This window comes from Mauremys reevesii, linkage group 8 (genome assembly GCF_016161935.1).
Source record: "Mauremys reevesii isolate NIE-2019 linkage group 8, ASM1616193v1, whole genome shotgun sequence".
Lineage (NCBI taxonomy): Eukaryota > Metazoa > Chordata > Testudines > Geoemydidae > Mauremys > Mauremys reevesii.
This window is the reverse complement of record NC_052630.1, coordinates 50,608,824-50,628,232: the sequence shown is the minus strand read 5'-3', so window position 1 is coordinate 50,628,232 and position 19,409 is coordinate 50,608,824. Positions and strand designations below refer to the sequence as shown.

General features: G+C 51.2%; 1 protein-coding gene across 2 annotated transcripts in view; it reads right to left on the bottom strand.

Annotated features, from left to right (window-relative positions):
* Positions 1–19,409, bottom strand: part of BRINP2 (BMP/retinoic acid inducible neural specific 2) — a 55,581-nt gene that overhangs the window by 19,008 nt on the left and 17,164 nt on the right. Inside the window, exons 1-2 of one of the 2 annotated variants that reach the window (XM_039485649.1) lie at positions 14,880–15,113; positions 10,684–11,020 (exon numbers count right to left, since the gene is read on the bottom strand). In XM_039485649.1, the coding sequence (XP_039341583.1) occupies positions 10,684–10,946 (263 nt within the window). In that variant the 5' untranslated portion in view covers positions 10,947–11,020; positions 14,880–15,113. Of the gene's footprint in view, positions 1–10,683; positions 11,021–14,879; positions 15,114–19,409 lie in introns of those variants that run through there. The other variant, XM_039485648.1, reaches the window with a different exon arrangement.

Below are 19,409 nucleotides of genomic sequence, written 5' to 3'. Positions count from 1 at the left end.
CTAGGGATTGACTCCAGATCTCCTGGATCCCAGCTCAGTGCCCTATCTTCTAGATCAGAGGTCGGCAACCTTTCAGAAGTGGTGTGCCAAGTCTTCATTTATTCACTCTAATTTAAGGTTTTGTGTGCCAGTAATACATTTTAACATTTTTAGAAGGTCTCTTGCTATAAGTCTATAATATATAACTAAACTATTGTTGTATGTAAAGTAAATAAGGTTTTTAAAATATTTAAAAAGCTTCATTTAAAATTAAGTTAAAATGCAGAGCCCCCCGGACTGGTGGCCAGGACCCAGGCAATGTGAATGCCACTGAAAATCAGCTCATGTGCCACCTTCGGCACACGTGCCATAGGTTGCCTACCCCTGCCCTAGATCATCCTTCCTTCTCAGCCGTTACCCTGTCAAAAGCCCTGCTAGTGCACAGGGGTTTATACCCACACTTTGCCAAGCATTGGGCCCCCTCTCTGTATTGAGGGGCACCACCGGGGGAAGGAGGTTGGCAGCATGTGCTGGCATTGGGTAATTTGGTAAGTAACATCTCAACATCTGCAGCCTGCAAAATGTGCCATATGGTACATGCCAAGCCCCGTTTAGCAGGACTCCCACATCCCCGGCACCGTCTGCACTCGCTGCAAGCCCGGCATAGAGGCAATTTACCAGCCCGCTGTTTTCCCAAACAATGGCCCTGTAAACAATGATTGGCCAATTTCAGTCTAATCTTTGCAATTTTGCTCTAATTAAAATCAGGCTGTGGCTTTCAGCTGGTTTAATTAAGGGTGATTGGGAGAGATGGAGGGGAGGCTGGGGTGAGCAGCCAGCCGGAGTATCTGCCATCGCTCCAGTGATGGCACCCCGTGTGGGTTTTTATTAGGTTAAATGGGCAGCGCAACAGCCATGTCGGAGAGCAGACAAGCGCTTGGAGTTGCAGCTGTGAGACTGCAAAGCCCTGAGCAACCAAGCGTGCCTGCGCTCTTCACAATCGGCCTGGCCCAGGAATTACCACCACCGACAGCCTAGGGCTGCTCCTGCCCCAGAGGCTATTCCAGAGGGAGAATGGAGGCTCAGGTTTGGCGCTTTTTGTTCATTTCGGTCACTTGTTCCTTCCCATCACCACCTTTGGGCTGTGGGCCCAGCTCCTCTGAGGGGCCCAGCTGAACAGTGAGTCAGTGAGAGGGGTGAAGTCTATGCAGGGGGTGATGTGTTGGGGAGCGAGGAAGGGGAGGGTGGGAGAGGAAGATCACCCCTGGCCGGGAAGGTCTGTCCAGAGGCTGAAGGAAGAAGACCAAAGGGTCTGCGTATGGGGAGCTGGGAGAAAGAGCAGGGGCTGGTGTTTGGCATTAGGCCCCATTTATCCCACTCTCCCCTGCTTCTGACTATGTCTGAGATCCATCCTCTTCCAGCCATAGGCATGGGGCCCACGTCTTGGCAGAAGCCTCATGTCCCTTGCCTGGGGTACGTGTCTCTCTGGAATCGCGTCCCTCTGCTTTTGACCTGCAGGGGGAAGAAACCTCTTGGCCCCATTTCTTCACCACAGACAAAGCCTCCTTTGCTCTGGCTGACGGGTCGGAGGGGCAGACGCTCCTGCCATCAGGGGCTGTGGGCTAGGCCTTAGCCTTTGTTGGATGGTTAGTGGTATGGACTGGGCACCTGTCAGAAGGGCTGAGTTTTGGCCTTGAGGTCTTGCTCCTATGTCAGCATGTGTGAGGGCTTAGGAGGGGGAGATGCTTTATTCTGACAAACCTGTTATACCCTATGGTCAGAGTCCCGGCCTCATCAGCAAAGCCCCCCCCCATTCCAGTGCTGGGCCCCCATACATCAACGCCCCTAGGTCCTGTCCCACAGCAGGTCCCTGGCTCTTCCTGTGCCCACACTCTGCCAAAGCACCGACACCCTGACCTGCCCCACCTCTGGCTGTGCCAACCCGAGTATTGTCCCACTCCCACAAGGCACCTCAGTCCTCACCTTTAGCAGTGCCTGCTCTTCCAGCTCCCCAGTGTGACTTAATCAGCACTCCCTCCTATTCCAGTTCGGGGCCATGTGCTGGCTTAGCATGTGCCCCACAAGCCTCCCCCCACACTTGATTCACAGGGGACCAACAGCAAATCTGAACGCTGGGCTCCACCTGGAAAACAACAGCGCGAATCCCCAATGCCATGCAGGTCCTTCTCAGAGAGGCTCTTTAGATCCAAGTGCAGAAGGCTCTGTCAGGTGGAGGTGGATTAGCTTACCCTGAGTTTAGCTGTTGTGCTATCAAAACAAATCCAAAGGGTTGCTAGCTGATTACATGCCTCGGAGGAGCTGAGAGACAACGGTTGCCTTAATCCATGTGGGGTTCTTTCTTCCTGTCTCACCTTCGTCACCAGCATTTTCTCCAGAGACCTCTGGGTCCCACAGCAGCAGCATGGAGGCCAGGGTGGTGGTGGTGAAAATCAATCCCCTGAAGGCACCAGGATTCATAACAACAAGCTGATCACAGCACTAGCAGTAGCTGCTTTGTTTGTTGTCAAAAAGGGCCTTGTACTAGAATCTCTGCTTTTCTCTGCCTTTCAAAAACCACCTCCCTGGCTGTAAGGGTTTTGTACAGAAAACCCCCCATATAGTCTTTTAGAGACAATTAGGTGCATTCTGATGCTCATTAAAGTGAGAACCTGACAGCACTGATTAGAGGAAGGCAGTGTGTTAGGCAAGCAATGTGCAAGATTCCCACGCATGCAGCTCTGCCAAAGTGCTTCCATCATGACCCTTGCTATTCCAGTCCTAAGTTTTCTGCTGGCTAGAAACATCAGATGCATCTAATTGTGGGTGGGTGGGTGGATGGGAGAAGGAAGAGAACAGTGAGCAAAAGGGGAGAACAAAGCCCATCAATGCCTATCTGAACAGCCTCCCGAGGTTAAAGGCTAGGGTGTTATTAATCCGCAAAACCAACTGGTGTCATCACCCCCCTCTAACTGGAATTGTCACTGTGTCCAGTACATGCCTCCCCAGCTAGCGATGACCTTCAATTAATACTTCCCCAGGCTGTTCTGTTCATTCATGGCTAGTGCAAGAGCTGGTTGAAAAAAGGGAAAGATTTTTTTCACGAGTGTTTTCAAAATTTTCTAAACAATTTTTCTTCTGACAGTTTCTAAAGGGTTTTCATTTCTTTGGAATATTTTGTGAAAATCTGTATTTAAAATTATTTTGGTTTCAAAATTTTTCACTTTTTTCTCCAGTTTTTGGGAACTGGGAGTGGTTTGTTTTCTGTGTTTTGCCCTCTTTCTCTCTCTTTTCCATTTTGCCACTAAAAAGGGGGAGAGAAAAAGAGTGAAATAAAGGGGAAAATGAAAACTTGGACATGTTTGGATTTGGAGTTGTCCTGAAAAATGGATAACTTCAAAAAAAGCCCCTGGGCCTGTGATATTTACATGCATGTAAAATGCTACATATAATATAATACATTGTATTATACCTTGCCCACAACAATGGGGTCCTGGTCTGTGACTGTTGCATATAAATAATTACTACACCACAAAAACCTCCATTAAAAGAATATTATTAAGGTTGCAAAGTCAAGTGTTCAAAAGTTAGGAAATACTAGAATTAAGGTGGCCTGTGTCACCTTAATTTGGCCCCCTTGTGCGTATGCTGTATGGTACAGCCTTTTATTATGTGATCACATACTATTTCCCACCCCGGAGTCCTGTCTCCTTCAATGCGCAGGATGGAGCAGCTAGCCAATATTTTGTTTTCTCCTCATTGTTCAATGGGTAGCCCTAGGCTTTATTTACTGCACACTATTCCAACCCTGTCTGAAGATAGAATTATTAATTTCCTCGTTGACTTTTCTGTGGTGCTTGTCAATACAGTACAGGAGTGCTTCACGAATATATATTCATTGTCACAGTACCCCTGTGAGATAAGGGAGTATTATCTCCATTTTCCAGATTAGGAGCACACTGAGATTAGTAAAAAATAACCACTAATTTTATAGATACCTAGGGCCCAGTTTTTTAGAGAACTTAGTACATTATGTGTTTAAAGTGAAGCGCCCATTGGCAGCGGTGCATTCTCAGTGCTTCTGCAAATCAGATCACAGGATCTCAATCTGGGCACCCAAGAAAATGAGGAATACACAATTAGTGGCCCTCTGTGAAAAGTTGGGTTTAGGTGACTTGCCCAGCATCACACAGAATCTCTGTGGCAGAGGAAGGGATAGAAATCAGTTCTCCAGGGCAGCATCTGACTGCCTTAGCCATGAGATTATTCTTTCTCTTCTTGCAATCCCGTCTCCTTCACTACACCCATTCCCAATTCTGCAACAAATGAGGAAAGGTCCTACAGGCAACAGCCTCCTTCACTACACAGCCTGATTAGTCTCCAGAGCAGATCCATGCCACATACCAAATGAGGCAAGGGTTTTGTGGAAAAAAATTGTATGTGATCCTGTAATTAACAATGGTATCATAATGCATATACACAAGGGTGCCAAATTAAGATTACACACCAAACTTAATTTTGGAATTTCCTAACTTTTGAGTGCTTGACTTTGCAACCTATGTCATTTTTAATGTGTGATTTCCTGGGTTTTTAAAAAAGCAAACTGAAGAAACAGAAATTCTGTCACATGGCATCATATTGAGACCCCATATGATTCATTGCAGTCTGACCATCACGTCTGCATAAAATAATGGAGCGGCTAATATGAGACTCAATTAATTAAGAACTAAAGTAGGGTAATATAATTAATGCCAATCAACATGGGTTTGTGGAAAACAGATCCTGTCAAACTAATCTGGATATATTTTTTGATGGGATTACACATTCAGTTGATAATAGTGTTGATGCAATATACTTAGACTTCTGTAAGAAATTTGACTTGATACCACACAAAATTTTGATTACAAAACTAGAATGGGACCAAATAAATATGGCACAATTTGAATGGATAAAAAACTGGCTAACTGATAGATCTCAAATAGAATATACGTTGAATCATCATCAAGTGGGTATGTTTCTAGTGAGGTCCTCTGGGGATCAGTTCTTGGCCCCAACATTTTTATTAATGACTTGGAAGAAAACAAAATCATCACTGAAAACGTTTGCAGATGACCCAAAAATTGGGGGAATGGTAAATAATGAAGAGGACAGGTCACTGACACAGAGTGCTCTGGATCACTTCATAAGCAGGGCAGAAGCAAACAATATGAGTTTTGACACAGCTCAGGGCCGGCGCTTCCATTAGGCGACCCTAGGCGGTTGCCTAGGGCGCCAGGATTTGGGGGGGCGGCATTTTGTGCTCTCCCCACGGGGCGCATGGGAGCTTCCAGTTCCACTCCGTTGCGCCGCCAAAGAAGGACCTTCTGCCCACGTGCCACAGAAAACAGCAGCAGGCAATTGAGCAGCTCAATGACTGCCGCTGTCGCCTGCGGCATTTCGGGGGAGGGTCCTTCTTCGGTGGCGCGATGGGAGCGGAACCAGAAGCTCCCGCGCGCCCCGTGGGGAACGCACAAAATGCCGCCCCCCCCCCTGAATTCTGCCTAGGGCGCCAGAAACTTTGGCTTTGCTCCTGACACAGCTAAATGTAAATGTGTACATCTAGGAACAAAGAACATAGGCCATACTTACAGGATGGGGCACTCTTCCCTGGGAAGCAGAGACTCTGAAAAAGATTTGGGGGTTATGGTGGCTAATCAGCTGAACATGAGCTCCCAGTGCAAGGCTGTGGCGAAAAGGGCTAATGCAATCTTTGGATGCATAAACAGGAATCACAACTAGGAGTAGGGAGGTTATTTTACCCCTGTATTTGGTCACTGCTGGAATCCTGTGTCCAGTTCTAGTGTCCACAAATCAAGAAGGATGTTGATAAATCGGAGAGGATTCAGAGAAAAGCCACGAAAATGATTAGAGGATTAGAAAACATGCCTTACAGTGACAGACTCAAAGAGCTCTATCTATTTAGCTTAACAAAGAGAAGGTTAAAGGATGACTTGATCACAGTGTATGAGTACCAGCCTGGTGAACAAATATTGGCTAATGGGCTCTTCAGTTGTGCAGAGAAAGGGATAACAAGAAGCAGAAGCTAGACAAATTCAGACTGGAAATGTGTGTATTTTTAACAGTGAGGGTAATTAAGCATTGAAACAACTTCTGAGGGGTAATGGTGGATGCTCCATCACTGGAAATCTTTAGGTCTTTGGGTGTTTTGCTAAACGCTCTGCTGTCAGAATAGTTTTTGGGGAAGTTCTCTGGCCTGTGTTACACAGGAGGTCAGACTAGATGATCCCGTGTTCTTTTCTGGCCTTGGAATCTAGGAATCAGCAGGGTTGGAACCCTTCGCTCCCACGCATAGATCTCTGCCACTGGAGCTGATGGAGGAACTGTAGTAGTAGTAGTAGGTGGATAGCAGTATTAGTATTAGCCTCTTTCTGGACCAGCACTAGAAGGGGGGGATGGGACAACTTGCCAGTAGGTTTCACAGCTCTTTGCTGACAGCGGAGGAATGACATGGCTCAGGAATCTTGGGTTCCATTCCAGGCTCTGGAGGGGTGTGTGCTCTAGTGGGCACAGACTCTTCGGCATCTGTTTTCCCACCTCCCCAAACTTCACCATTCTGCACCGTTCCCTCCAATCTGTTCCTGTCCCAGTCCTGTTTCTTCCCCACTTCTGGCTCCTAATTCCAGTTCAGTTTGCCCCACATCGCTAGTCCCAGTCTCCACTCTCAGGCCTCTCATCCCAGTCCCAGTCTCCTTGCCCAGCCAGTCCGAGTTCACCTCTCCAAACTCTTACTCCAGTCTGTCTCTCTCCTCTGGCTTTAGCCTCCAGTCAGCCCCTGCCAACCTGCCCACCTCCCCTGTCCCCAGTGGCTCCCTGACCCAGCTCATCATCTGATCTCAGTTCTCCCTCACACCCACTGGTTCCCAGTCTCTCCCTCATTTCCTTCCTCAGCTCCAGTCTCTCCTGGCTCCCACTCCAGTTTCCTTGCCTAGCCACTCCCAGTCTTCCCCCCCCATCCCAACTAACAGTCACATTTTCCCTCCCCTCTTGTCCCAGTCTCCTCCCAAGGCTCCTGGTCCCAATCTACTCCCTCAGGTCCGCCTCTTGTCCTCCCTGTATTCGAACCAGGCAGCTTCCTCCGCTATGGGGCTAGGCCGAGCAGGGAGGTCATGGAGAGCACAGGAGTGCCCAGATCCCTGCTCTCGGTTCCAGTGCCCATTCTGGCCAGCCCCGGCCTGTGGCAGCCCAGAGCTGCAGTTGCAGCAAAAGTCCTGCTCGGCCCCAGGTTGGAGCGTGCTCGGTTTGGGTGATATCTTCAGGGAATTTACCTTTGAAGCACTAGCCAGTCTCTATACAGTACCTCTAGGGAGGAGGGGGTAGATTAGATTGGTCTCCCTGGATTCTGTGCTAGCTCCCACTATGAGGGTTGCCCGGGGTTTGTGACGCTGACTCCTGCTGGTTCAGAACTGAACGGAGACCCACTGGAGTCCTTTCCCATAGGCCACCACATCAATCCTGGGGTTACGAATTTGGGTCGCTGCTTACCACAGCCTGCCTGAGGGCCGGGGCAAGAGGAGTCAGTTCCATCATCCCCAAGCCCATGTGCTTCCCAACACTCCTGTCCATTTACTCCAGATGTCTGCAGTGGGCCGTGGCTGAACCAGGAAGGAAAATAGGTCCTCAGAAGAGCTATTTAAGGGTGAAATCCATGACCCCCTATGCAGGAGACCAGCACAAAGCCTAGGTACCTCTGAAGCCTGAGGACTTAAGAAGGGCTAAAAGTGACATACAGGCCATGTCCATTTCACCCCTGGTGTGAGGAAGTCAGGGATTCCCTCTGCCAGTGGGGAATCCAGCTGAGCTTCCACCAGGTGACCGAACAGGTGCACAAAACACCACCCAGATTTCACTTCCCCAATAGTTTTGTGCTCATGCTTTCCCAGTGAGCAATGTCCTCTCCAATAGCCACCCAGCCCTGTGTCCCCTGCGCTCTGTACACTGGTGCTAACAAGCAGCTCCTTTCCCCACTTCTGTCACCCAAACGCCTCTGGCACTGCAGTGACAGCCGTGGCAGATTAAAGCAGAGTTTTCCCGGTGTCGAGAGCAAGATGTTGATTGCCTTCAAACAGTCATCTTTTCTTTTCTTTTTCTTCCCCCTATCCCTGCCCCCAGCAGATCCTCTCTCTGTGGCTCACAGACAATCATGGTTTTGGCAACCCATCTCCTCTCCTGAACCTGCTCTTCTGAAAGGGTGTAGAAATTAATCCTCTGTGTGCGGCAGCAGAGTGAAGATGCCTTGTCTCTTCTTTCTCTCCTGGAGGAATCCTATGAGATGCCTGGGTTTCACTTAGACAGAATGGGGCAGCCTTTTCCTAATGGCTGACCCAAGGCTAGACTGGAGCAAGGAGCCATCTTTCCCCTGCCTTGCATCCAGTGTGCAAGGGTGAGGAAGTATTACAGCCCCTGTGCTCAGGACAGTGGAAGGAGTGGTCCCTCCTACCACCCCCCAGGGACATGGAAGGCGAAAGCCAGGGCTCCATTTCCCCTCTTCACTGATCACTGGAGCTGGCTGGGCAGATGCGGGGGTGGGGGTGGAAGGAGGAGTATGCTAAACCATTCTAAGAGATGGTACTGGGAGGGTGCATGTGTAACCCATGGAGCGAATGGGGCTCTATGTCCCCCTCTAGTGGCTGCTCCACATCAGCGGTTAATGGACCTACTATAGTCTCGCATGCTTTTAGCTTTGTAAGTCCCAGGCTCAGACCCCATGTTGGGGGAAGGGCTGTACTTTCCCAAGCCAAATCTCTGCCTGAGGTAATACAGCTCCAGTTGATAATACAGTTGAGGTTGCCCCTCAACGCAGGCCATTGTGCCAAGCACCCACCCTGGCCACTCACTGCGAGAAGGACATGCTCACAGCCTTTCCCTGCTGCGCACAAGGGCGTTGAAAGGTTGCATTCTGGGAGCTGGCCAAGCACTCAGGGATGCTCAGATGGCCAGGCTAGAGACATGAAAAGTGGTGTTATTGGAGCTATAACTGTTATTGCTGCCTATAAAATGATCCAGCCCTTTATCAAAACCCATTACACTGCCTGACTTGCTCCTGCAAGACTCAGCGCCACAGGCCCCCCCTCTGCCATAAGCGCCGTGAAGAACCTGTCCCCTGTTTGCTCTACATATGCAGTCAGGATGGCCTATAAATAGCATGTCTTTCCCAGCGCTCTCTGAAGTCACAGTAAGGTCTGACAGCATCGCAGGGTTATTTGCCTGCCTGGTTTTTTTTTCTTTCTCAATCCAATTTAGTTTTGGTTCAACCCGCTTGTGCACTGAGCTGCCTGCTCTGGATTCCAAGGTCTGGCTTGCTACTGCATCCATCAGAATTCATCTTGCTCCTGCCCTGGGATCAGCTCTGTGCCAGCTGGTGAGGTGAATGACACTGAAGCCTCCCTGATTTGCACTTGCTGGCCCAGATTATGCTGAGTACAGTGGAGAGGGGGAGGAGGAGGGCTTTTGGGAACCAGTTGTGGCCAGTTACAGCTTCCTGAATCTCTGCCCCTGGACTCAGAACAGTTTAGAGCAGCATCAAACTGCACCAGCTGGCTACGGCCCCATAGGGAGCACATGGCAGCTGGAAACTGCCGAAGAACTAGGCACATTGGTCACTCCACTTGCTGCTTCCTTCCACCTTTACATTGACATGCCCTCTGCACTACTCGGGATATCCCCAAGAAAGCACGGAGGGTGGTTTCTGCTCCCTTGGCATCCCCTGAGCGGCACCCAAAGACGGAAGATCTCAGAATCTAGCCTGTTAGCGTTATTTATTTCTAGTAGAAGTGAGGCTAGAGGCTGCAACTGAGATTAGGGCCTCACCATGCCCAGCCCATAGTGTGAGCCAGTCCCCATCCTGAGGAGCATCAGGTCTGAACAGCCTGGCTTAAAAGCTCATGTCTGACTGGGACAGGCTTTGCCAGAGTTAGTGACTCCATGAGTAAATGAACAAAGACAATACCTAAAAACCCACCCTGGGATCTAGCATCCCCAAACAGGCTTTGTTCAGTTATTTAGACAAAAGGGGTTCAATTATGTATGACAATATTTCCTTGTTAACTAGCTCCACCTCTCAGCTGGCTGAAGCCCCAGGGTGCTCAGTGGAGTAACGCGTAATGGAGTGGAGTAATGCGTTAGCAAGGGTCAGGTGTATTTGCTTTGGAAATTCCTTGGGCCTAATCCAGCCCTGGCTTTAATGAATTTGATCCTTCTATTTAAACTGCAAACCCAGGGCCACACACCACTTGCAGACGTGTGTGTGTCATTGAGAAGGGCAGAGTTTGGCTCACACTGGGTGATCCTCTAGCATTATCCCCAGTGGTAATGTACAAATGCGCATCAATGCAGCAGAGTTGGGACAGTGGCTCCTGAGGATCTGCCAGGATCTATTTGCAGTCACCCAATTCACGGGAGGGCGATGGGGGAAGATTCACCCCATGGGGGCTTATGTGGGAATTAAGAGGTGAACAGCACTCCTATCTGAGCAGATCTGTTCTATTCCACTAGAGGGCAGCAATGTACACACGTGCGCAGACACAGGCTAGCTTGTCATATTTGCCTGCCCCATTCTGTCTCTCTTTTCTCCCCTCCTCTCCCAGCGCGTTCACCTTGCCCCTGTAGAGAGACAGCCCGCTAGGGAAGGAACGCCAGCTCCCCTCTCACCTGTAGATCCTGTACCTCGTGGTGAAACCCTGCCGGTAGCGCTCGGCGAAGTCAGTGTATTCCTGAGCTCGGTGAAATGGTCCCCGGTCGGTGAGCAGCCAGTCCAGCGGAACCTGGCCGGGGGAGGAGGAGGCGGCATGCTGATCAGGCACTGGGCCGGCAGCGGCGGCGGCTACCAACCCCCGGCAGCACAGACTCAGGACCAATAGCGCCAATGCCCATGGGACCATCAGCCGGAGCCCTTCAAACTGCTGCCACCTCATGCTTCTCCCGCGCAGTTGGCTTCTTCATTCTCTCGCCACTCTCTCCCCCTCGGCACTCCTCAGGACCTACGGCGCTGCAACGGCACAAGTGGACAGGTGTTAGTGAGAGAGACTGACAGGCAGAGAACCCACTGGTAGCCTACATGCTGTTATGCTGGGTACTGGGGAGAAACACATGGAAGGCACATAGCTAGGTCTGAAACATGTCCATGGCTGGCTGTTCTACCCCAAGGGCTCTCAAACTGGGGGTCAGGACCCATCAGGGGGTCGCAAGGTTATTGCATGGGGGGTCGCGAGTTGTTAACCTCCACCCCAAACCCTGCTTTGCCTCCAGCATTTATAATGGTGTTAAATATATTTAAAAGTGTTTTTAATTTATAAGGGGGGGGGTCGCACTCAGAGCTTGCTATGTGAAAGGGGTCACCAGTACAAAAGTTTGAGAACCACTGTTCTACCCTGAGTTTGGCACTTGTCAGTGTGTTTGGTGCTGGTCTCCAAAGTCCTCTCTTTACCAGAACAACTACCACCTGGGCAATATCAGGACAGGCTTGCCCCACGCTGCCCCACCAGCGTGGCTCAGCTCTGCTCTGGGAAAAGCAGCTCCCATGAGTAGGGGAAATTCCTTCTCCACGGCCCTGTTCTGGCCTTGAGCTGTGACTGCGGACCAGAGTGCCCCGGGTCTTGGCTGTGGGATGGTGATGTGGGTGGTGTAGAGAGACGCAAAGGGAGAAGGTGCAGGGCTCCAGGACAGGTGTTTGGGGGCAAAGCTGCAAAATGCAATACCACTTTGACAGATTCCAGAGGGTGTCGGGCGTGCCACTCCCCCCCGTTTCATCTGGTTCACTAAACGCCCCGCCATTTGGCAAAATGGCAGCATCGTATCAGGGAAACGTTTGCTGTTCTCCTCCAGTCCCCCTGCCTGTGGTGACCTTCCAAGACAGGCCTGGCCCAAAGGAAGCTCCTTGTCCATCCTGCCACAAGGCATTTTTGCAACATGCCACTATGGATGTGACCTCTTGGGCAGCTCCAGTGGAGATTTCAATGGGCTTCCATGGATTTAGGAGCCAAGACCTAGCGTCTCATCTCAGGGTGTGCATCCAACCCCAAGGAGTCATAGCTACTTGCTTGGGGACCAGTTCCCTTTAGTATCACTGTATCCCAAACCACGTTCGGCTGCTACCTTGCTTCTTAATTCTTGCACCCTTCCCGACCCTCCTCCTTTGCTGCATGGATGCTCCTCCCCCCTGACTGGACCTGCCGTGCACACAGAGGAGTGGACTCGTGCTCTGGACGGGGTGCACAGTCCCGAAAGCTGCTATCTAGTATGTGCTTACTCTGTACAAACCTACTGCGCACAGCTTATTCCTTTGGTCCAGGGTTCTGATTCTTGAGGAAATGAAATGCTCAGTAACAGTGAGGGGAACAATTTGTCAGCATCGCAGACCTGACTGCCAAATCAACTAGACAAATAAAAAAACCCAGACAGAGAGAAAACCAAACAAACCAATAAACTGTTGAAGAAACATGTATCACTTCTAACCAAGGCCAGAGCTCTGCAAAACAGCGCTTCCATTTAGGCACCAAAGTGGTTAGAAAATTGGGCCAGGAGCATCCCTCTGGGAGCGGTTGGGTGGCAAGTGCTTTGTAAAGGTCTGTAGTGAGGCAGTGTGGCTCCCCACGACCCCGAAGGGTGCCGAGCCCATCCAGAGGCCGGAGTGGGCGGAGCTAGGTAGCTCTGAGCCCGCCTCTCAGCGGGTCAAGCAGTGACCCGGAAGTATAAAGGCTCGCCCTCAGAGCTCAGTAAGTGCCCAGCTACAGGAGAGACCAGATGTCTCCAGTCTAGCCTGTGACTGGGAAACCCCCATGGCCCAGGACTGGCCAGACCTGCCCTGCACCTGCTACCCGGAGGAGTTACCGGACCTGCCCTGCGCCTGCTACCCCGAGGAACCCATGGTGCTGGACCCCCCAGAGGACAACACCTGGACCCAGGTACTACCCGAGGGGGAGTCTGGCAGTGACCTGGGGGCAGCCGACCCTAGTTTGGCTGCAGCACTGCCAGAGCCCATGTCAGTGTGTTGCGGCCAGGATCCCCACTGACTCAGCAGTGGGTCTTTGGCCGCTGCTAGGGCCCCGGGCTGGGATGCAGTGGAGTGGGAGGGCCTGTGTCCCCCCTGCCACCCAACTCGTGGGTAGCCGTCTCCCCCTCTCCCAGGCCTTTTGCCCCACCCTGACCCAGGGCCTTGGCTTCCTATTGCTTGTACTGTTGCTGCTCAGCCCTGCCTGAGGGCCTGAGCCCCGGGTTCATTGTTGCCCTGCCCTGACTGAGGGCCTGGGCTTACGGTGCGTATTTCAGTTACCACAAGGGCTGCCGGGGGAGACCCTGTGGACAGACTAATTCCCCCAAATGTCAACTGTGGTTAGTGAGCCGGTGTGGCTCCCCGCCGCCCCAGAGAGGGTTGAGCCCTGGCTAACCCTTGTACAAGGTCACTCTCACAGGAGGGTGCTGAGCACCTGACAATTTGGTCCTGAGCCTCTTCTCTTCCTGGGGATGGTACCCAATGTCCAGTCCAGGCAGGCAAAGAAATCCTCTTTCACAATCATTTCTTAAGTGCATTAGCACATAGAGAAGGGTGGGTAAGATGGGATCGAGGGGCCCCTTTATCTGTCTAACAGGGCAGCCTGTCCCTTTAAGGGTCAGCTGGCCCTGTCCAATTAGCCCTGTCTGTGCCATAATTAGCTGCCTCTCCTCCTGAGGAGGTGGGACTAATGGGGTGGGTGTGAGTACGGTAAACAGCTGGGCTTTGTAAAAAGGCTTGAGAGGCACAGTTTGGGGAGCAAGCTGTGGTAGTGACTGCAGAAAGCAGGTACCTCTAGTAGTGTGTGGCACCCACAGGGTGCAGTGTAGGTCTCTGAGATGCATGGGGAGGGAAGGCAGTGGGGGAAAGCTGCTAGGAGAGAAAAAGCCTCTGGGGAGAAAGTGCCCTGCTAAAGGAGCAAGAACTCTGCAGGCCTGTGGGAATAGGGGCAAAGAGCAGGGAACTCCAATGATTGATAGACTGTGAGAGACTCCAAAGGAAGCATCCTGGGATCCAAATCTCTAAAAAAGACAGAGAGCCTTCAAGATAGTTCTCTGCCCCTTCTAGGCTAAGCCCACAAGGTGGGTGGAAGAACAAGACTTCTGTTATCCTGGAAGGGGCCTGAACTTGAAAGGTGACCAGGCTGGAAGGCTGGACCCCAGAAGATCCAGCCTGTTGCAGAACCAGCTTGGCTGACAACCGAGTGGTGCTGGAGTAGAAGAATCTCTGCAGTGCTGTGCCCTGACTAGAGGGGGTGCTCTGGTGGCAAGTACCCCCTATTGCAGTCTGCGACTAGTGGCAGCCTTTATTTACACTGTATTGGTTCTGCCAACAAGGGATCTGATACTGGAGCAGCCTTAGTGAGAGACCAGAGTCTCCCACCCATCTGGTGGCTGGCTGGGTCAGCATTTTGCTCATAACCAGAGCTGACCTCAAAGCAAGACCCTCATGGCCCCTTGGCAGGGAGTGACCCAATAGGGGGTCGTCCTGTGGTGGATTCAGGAGGAGGTGTCGTGAGCCTGTCTTCTAACCTGGTAACAGACATTCCAAGTGGGATTTGAGTGCCCCCCTCCCCCCAATGGATGCTAGGTAGCAGCTTTGCTTTGTGAGTCAGTGTTTCCTGCTTGTTCAATGGGGACAGGTTGGCTGAAGATGGTGAGTTACAAGGTTCAGGGCCTGCTGCTCAGCAGAATCTGACTGTGGATAGAACATTTTCTTCCTTATTAGGGGTTTTTCCTCAAGTGGTGAGAACTAAAAATATCTACAGAACAAAGATGAGTTCAAAGTCAGTACCAACACTTTTGACTCGGGCTCTCTTTTTAGCTGAAATAAATGTAAGGGTGAAAAAATTACATACCTGGAGGCACTTGCTGGCCTGTAGCTGGGCCATTAAGGAGGCATTTGCTGGCCATCGCTGTGACAATAGCAACTTCATAGACCTCTGGCACAGGGACAGGCATGGAGTGGCTTCCAGGGGGAGAGGTTCTAGCTACGGAACAATCTTCCAGAGGAACCTAGACTCTGACTGTCTTTAGGAAACACTGCAAGGATGTCATCTCTGAGAGAGCCTTTCCACCATAAGTGACGCTCCCAATTCAAACACTTTTGAATCCAGTCCCCCTTATAAAAACAAAACAAAAAAAACCCTAAGCCAAGCAGAGTTCTGACCCAGTAAAGCGAGAACTGCCAGAGACTCCATGAAGTCTGCTAGGGGCTTTGCTATTGATTTTGCGTGGAAGCTGCTGAGATAGGGTTTTCAAGGCAATTCCTGCTTGCTATGGCTCATCCCCAGGCTCTTTTTATGCTGCCAGGAGATTTTGACCAGCTAAGCTCAAAACAACAAGCCCCCATCTGCACAGCTGCTTCATGTCTGTCTTTGGGCTTTTCCGGCAGGTGAAGTCAATCTAATTGGTAGATGACCTCAAACTGTAGATGCAACAAACACATAGGAGAGGAGCAAACTATCAAGTAACCTGGACAGATTAGTGGCTAGGGCAAAGAGCTAGGCATCAGGAGACTTGGTTTCGATCCCTGGTTCTGCCCCTGCACCAGTGTGACCTTAGCCAAACTCTTTCCCTTCTCTCTACCTCCGCCTCCCCCACTTATTATGACTAACAATACTTCCCTTCCCCTGGAGATGTATGCATGACCCGTCTATGCAAGAGCTATTCTTATGGGGGTGGCAGGAGACAAAGGGATTTTGGGAACCAACAGAGCAGTGTCCTACCCCCTGAAAAAGGAAATAAATAGAACAGATATAGACTGGAGCCATCAGATTCAAGGGAGTTTATTTACAACCTGCCTCCTTAATACTGTTCTAATGTTGTTTTCCTGTCTCTGAGCATGTGGGATTGGGGTTGGAGGCTGGGAGGGGGAAGCGTCCTTGGCGAAGAGGGGGGGAAGCTCGTGCTCTCTCTCGCGCTCTCTCTCTCAAGAAGTGGCCCACACCATATAAGGGCTTTTGATCTACTGTTCTAGCAAATATGTTCCCCATCAAAACCATCTGGGCAATATGATATTAAGAATTATTTCCATATGTTTAGCAAACTTTCTTGTGAGTCATGACCAACATTTACAGCAGGCAGATGCTCGAGCTCGCCCAGCTCTGCCAGTGCCTCTCACTCCTGATCCAAAACCCCACTGATATGCCAGTCCTCGGCCCCCATGCAGCTCTAATAATATGTCTCCATTATTACCTGCAGCAGCCCTGCCATTCCAGTGCCAGGCCCTCTCGCAGCGCCGCTAATGCATGTCAATCCAGACCGGCAGCATCCCCCTGCGATGCGTCCTGGGCCTCCACGCAGCTCTGCTAATGCATGTCAATCGTAGCTTTCAACACCCCCTGCTAATCCAATTCAGGAGCCCCACATAGCTCTTCTCATGAATCTCAATCATGCCTTCAATGCTGCCTGTTGTTCTATCCTCCCCCCCTCAGTTCTGTCTTCACACTTCATTTCTGCCCTGCAGCACCCCAGCTCACAGCTCGGCCAGTGCTCGCCAACCCTGACCTCTGTTCCAGCCTTGGGCCTCGTCTGAGGAGGAGTGGGGTAAAGGGTCGACATCTGAACACTGCATAGCCAAAGAGAGATTTCCAGGGCTTTGTCACCGCAGGTCTCACTTTCACAAAATACCTAGGCTTCCCTTGGTGCAAGCGCAGGACTAAAGGGGGCAGCTGGAGGGAGGTGTGGAGGGTGTGAGGACAGTCACCCTCTGCACATAGTGATGGCTGTTGTCTGACAACCTACTTCACATTGTTAAAGGTGGAGAAGGGCTGAATCTCTGGCCTCCCACCAGCTTCTCTGGTATTTTCAGCTGCCCATCTAGGGGATTACTTCACTAATGCCACCTCCTGCCCCGGGGCTGGCAACGCGCTAGCAGCTGACGAACTGCCCTTTCTCTATTCCAGCCACCTGGGTCCTGGGCCAACGCCCACTGAAGTCAATGGAAAGACTCCCACTGATTTCAAGGGGCTCTGGATCAGGCTCCGTGTTCACTACCCCTTGCTCCGCCTTCCTCTCTGTAGGCCTGATCCTGAGACATGCACCCTCAGCGCCCACTGACTTCAGTGGGATGTCCCAGGCGCAGAACACCTCTCCGGATCAGGGCCCTCTCTGGGGAGCAGGCATTGAGGGCAGAGAGCGCCCTGGCCAAGAGTCAGTTGGCTCAGGGCTGTTCCCCACCATCACTGTGGTGCCCAAACCTCAGAAGTGGGGACTGGAATCGGGGTTCCCCTGAGCTGGGGCACAAGGGTAGGGAGGTCCGAGGAGGAGGGAAAGTCAGAAGGTGGAGGGAGACTGACCCTGGGAAGCTTCAGGGCAGTTAAAGATCTTGGAGCACCTCATATGAGAGAGAAGCAGTGGCCTTTGGAGGAGAAAAGGAGGGTGGGGCTCGAGTCTCCAAAGGAGGAGAAGGATCAAAGGTGTAAAGAGGCTGGTGCCTCCTGGACATGCTGCACGGCAGAAGGGGGAGCTGTCAGCAGAGATGGCTCTTCCTCTTAGACGTGGCTGATTTTCTGTGAATCCCAGCACTTTCTGATTCTCTCTTTCCAACCTTGAAGCAGTTTCTTTCCCAGGGGCCCAGTGAAGAGTTGTGGAGGGAGATGTGTTGTTCCTCAGCCCTGCAGGCCTGGTGGAGCTATCAGACATGGAGCCGGATTCTATTCTTGCTCATGTATTGTCGGTCCAATTGTTCACTACATTCCAGTGGCAGTATTTTCCTTGCAGGGGGCGATGCATGAGCCAGAAAGAAGCTGGCTTTGTTTAGGGCTGGAGTGTGAACCCCTTCATTGCTGGCAAGCCGTTACTGCCAATCACAAGTGCCAAACCAGCATTGGTCAGGCCCAGAAGGCTTATGAGTCTGGCTTAAATATCAGGAGAGTGAAAAAAAAATCATCCAGTGGGAGGTTCTTTCTTTGCACCTTTGGGGTGCTCTCTGGCCATGTTGTCAAGCTTTTCTCCTCAACCAGCAGGGCTGGGAACTTATTATTGAAAGAGGAGCTGCGATTCCCCCATAGTCACCTGAGTTCAGGAACTAGGCCTTCTGTTACTCAGGTACAGCCCCTTGGAGTCAACGCTCATCAGTGTAAGGGGTTCACGATTGGCCATTATGGATCCTGGGCAGAGGTTGAGCGGTTATCTCGCATACAAATCCCTTTTCCTTGTCAATTGAGCAGATCTGGTTATGGAGTCGCAGGAAGACAATAAACGGCTGGTTGGTTGGTGGGGGTTTTTAGAGTCCCCTTTCGGAGCAGGGCCAAATTTGAAAAGACTGTGGCTTGGGTCATCCCTGAAATAGGTTGGATGTGCACTAGTGAGTGAGAAACTGTTGGAGACGCTGGCCTCATGGATCAAGTATCTGTCTCGTATTTGAAAGGTTCTGAGCCCTGGAGTGTTTTGCAAGCTGTAGCTAGGAGTAATCTACCCCAGGCTTTTCCATAGCACCAAGTGCCAGAATGAAATTAACTAAGGCCCTTTTTTGGCTGAACATCAGGAGGCTTTCCTAAGAGAGAGATCTACTGGGCTGTATATAGCCTCCCAGAAGAATTGCTGGTGATTTCCAACTGGCCGGGTCAAAGCACTGGAGAAAGGATTGTATTGAGAAATCCTGCATTGGCCCCTGAGGATCAGACCGAGGAGCGAATACATCAGGTGCATCTCTTATTTCTGTGGTTCTAGGGACTGACTGCCCCTCTGCAGAAATAGGAAGTGGCTGTGAAGCCCTGACTCCAAAATGCTGTAGAGCTAGAACTGGACATGTGGCACCAATTCACCTGCTCCTGCTGTCCTCAGTGAATGTCGCCTGGGGCTGCTGCTCTTCAGAATGCCCAGGGGCCCATGGCAGGCCTCTTGCCCTAACGCCAGAGAGTGCTGCCAGGGGCAGGCTCCCTCCAGGGCCCACGCTTCACCCTGCTGTTTTGCTGTCGGTTCTGCATGCGCAAACAGGGAGCGATTATCCCCTCCTCTGGGCCCCGGGCTGAGCTCCCCTGGCACTGCTGATGCAGCTGAACGGAAAATGTAACAAACAATTCACTACAGTGATCATCTCTCCCCTGGGGCCCAGCAGCAGGGAAGAGGAGGAAGTAAACATACAAGCGACCATATATGGCACTTGTAAGAGTCTGTGGCTGCTCCAAATCCCAGCTCTGCCTGGTGGCTTTTAATCTTTAACCTTTTCAAAGGGAACAGGCAGATCCCCCTAAATGGAATCAGTGGGAGTCAGGGACCTAAATACTTTTGAGAATCTGGGCCTGAGAGACTGGGGGCTCGTTCCTGTGAGGTGCTGACTTCAGTGGAGACTGAGGGTGCTCTGTCAGGAGGATGGAGCCCTTGCTGAGTAAGGAGTGAGCTGGGACCAGAGCTGTACATGTGACCACCCTCCAGGGCAGGGG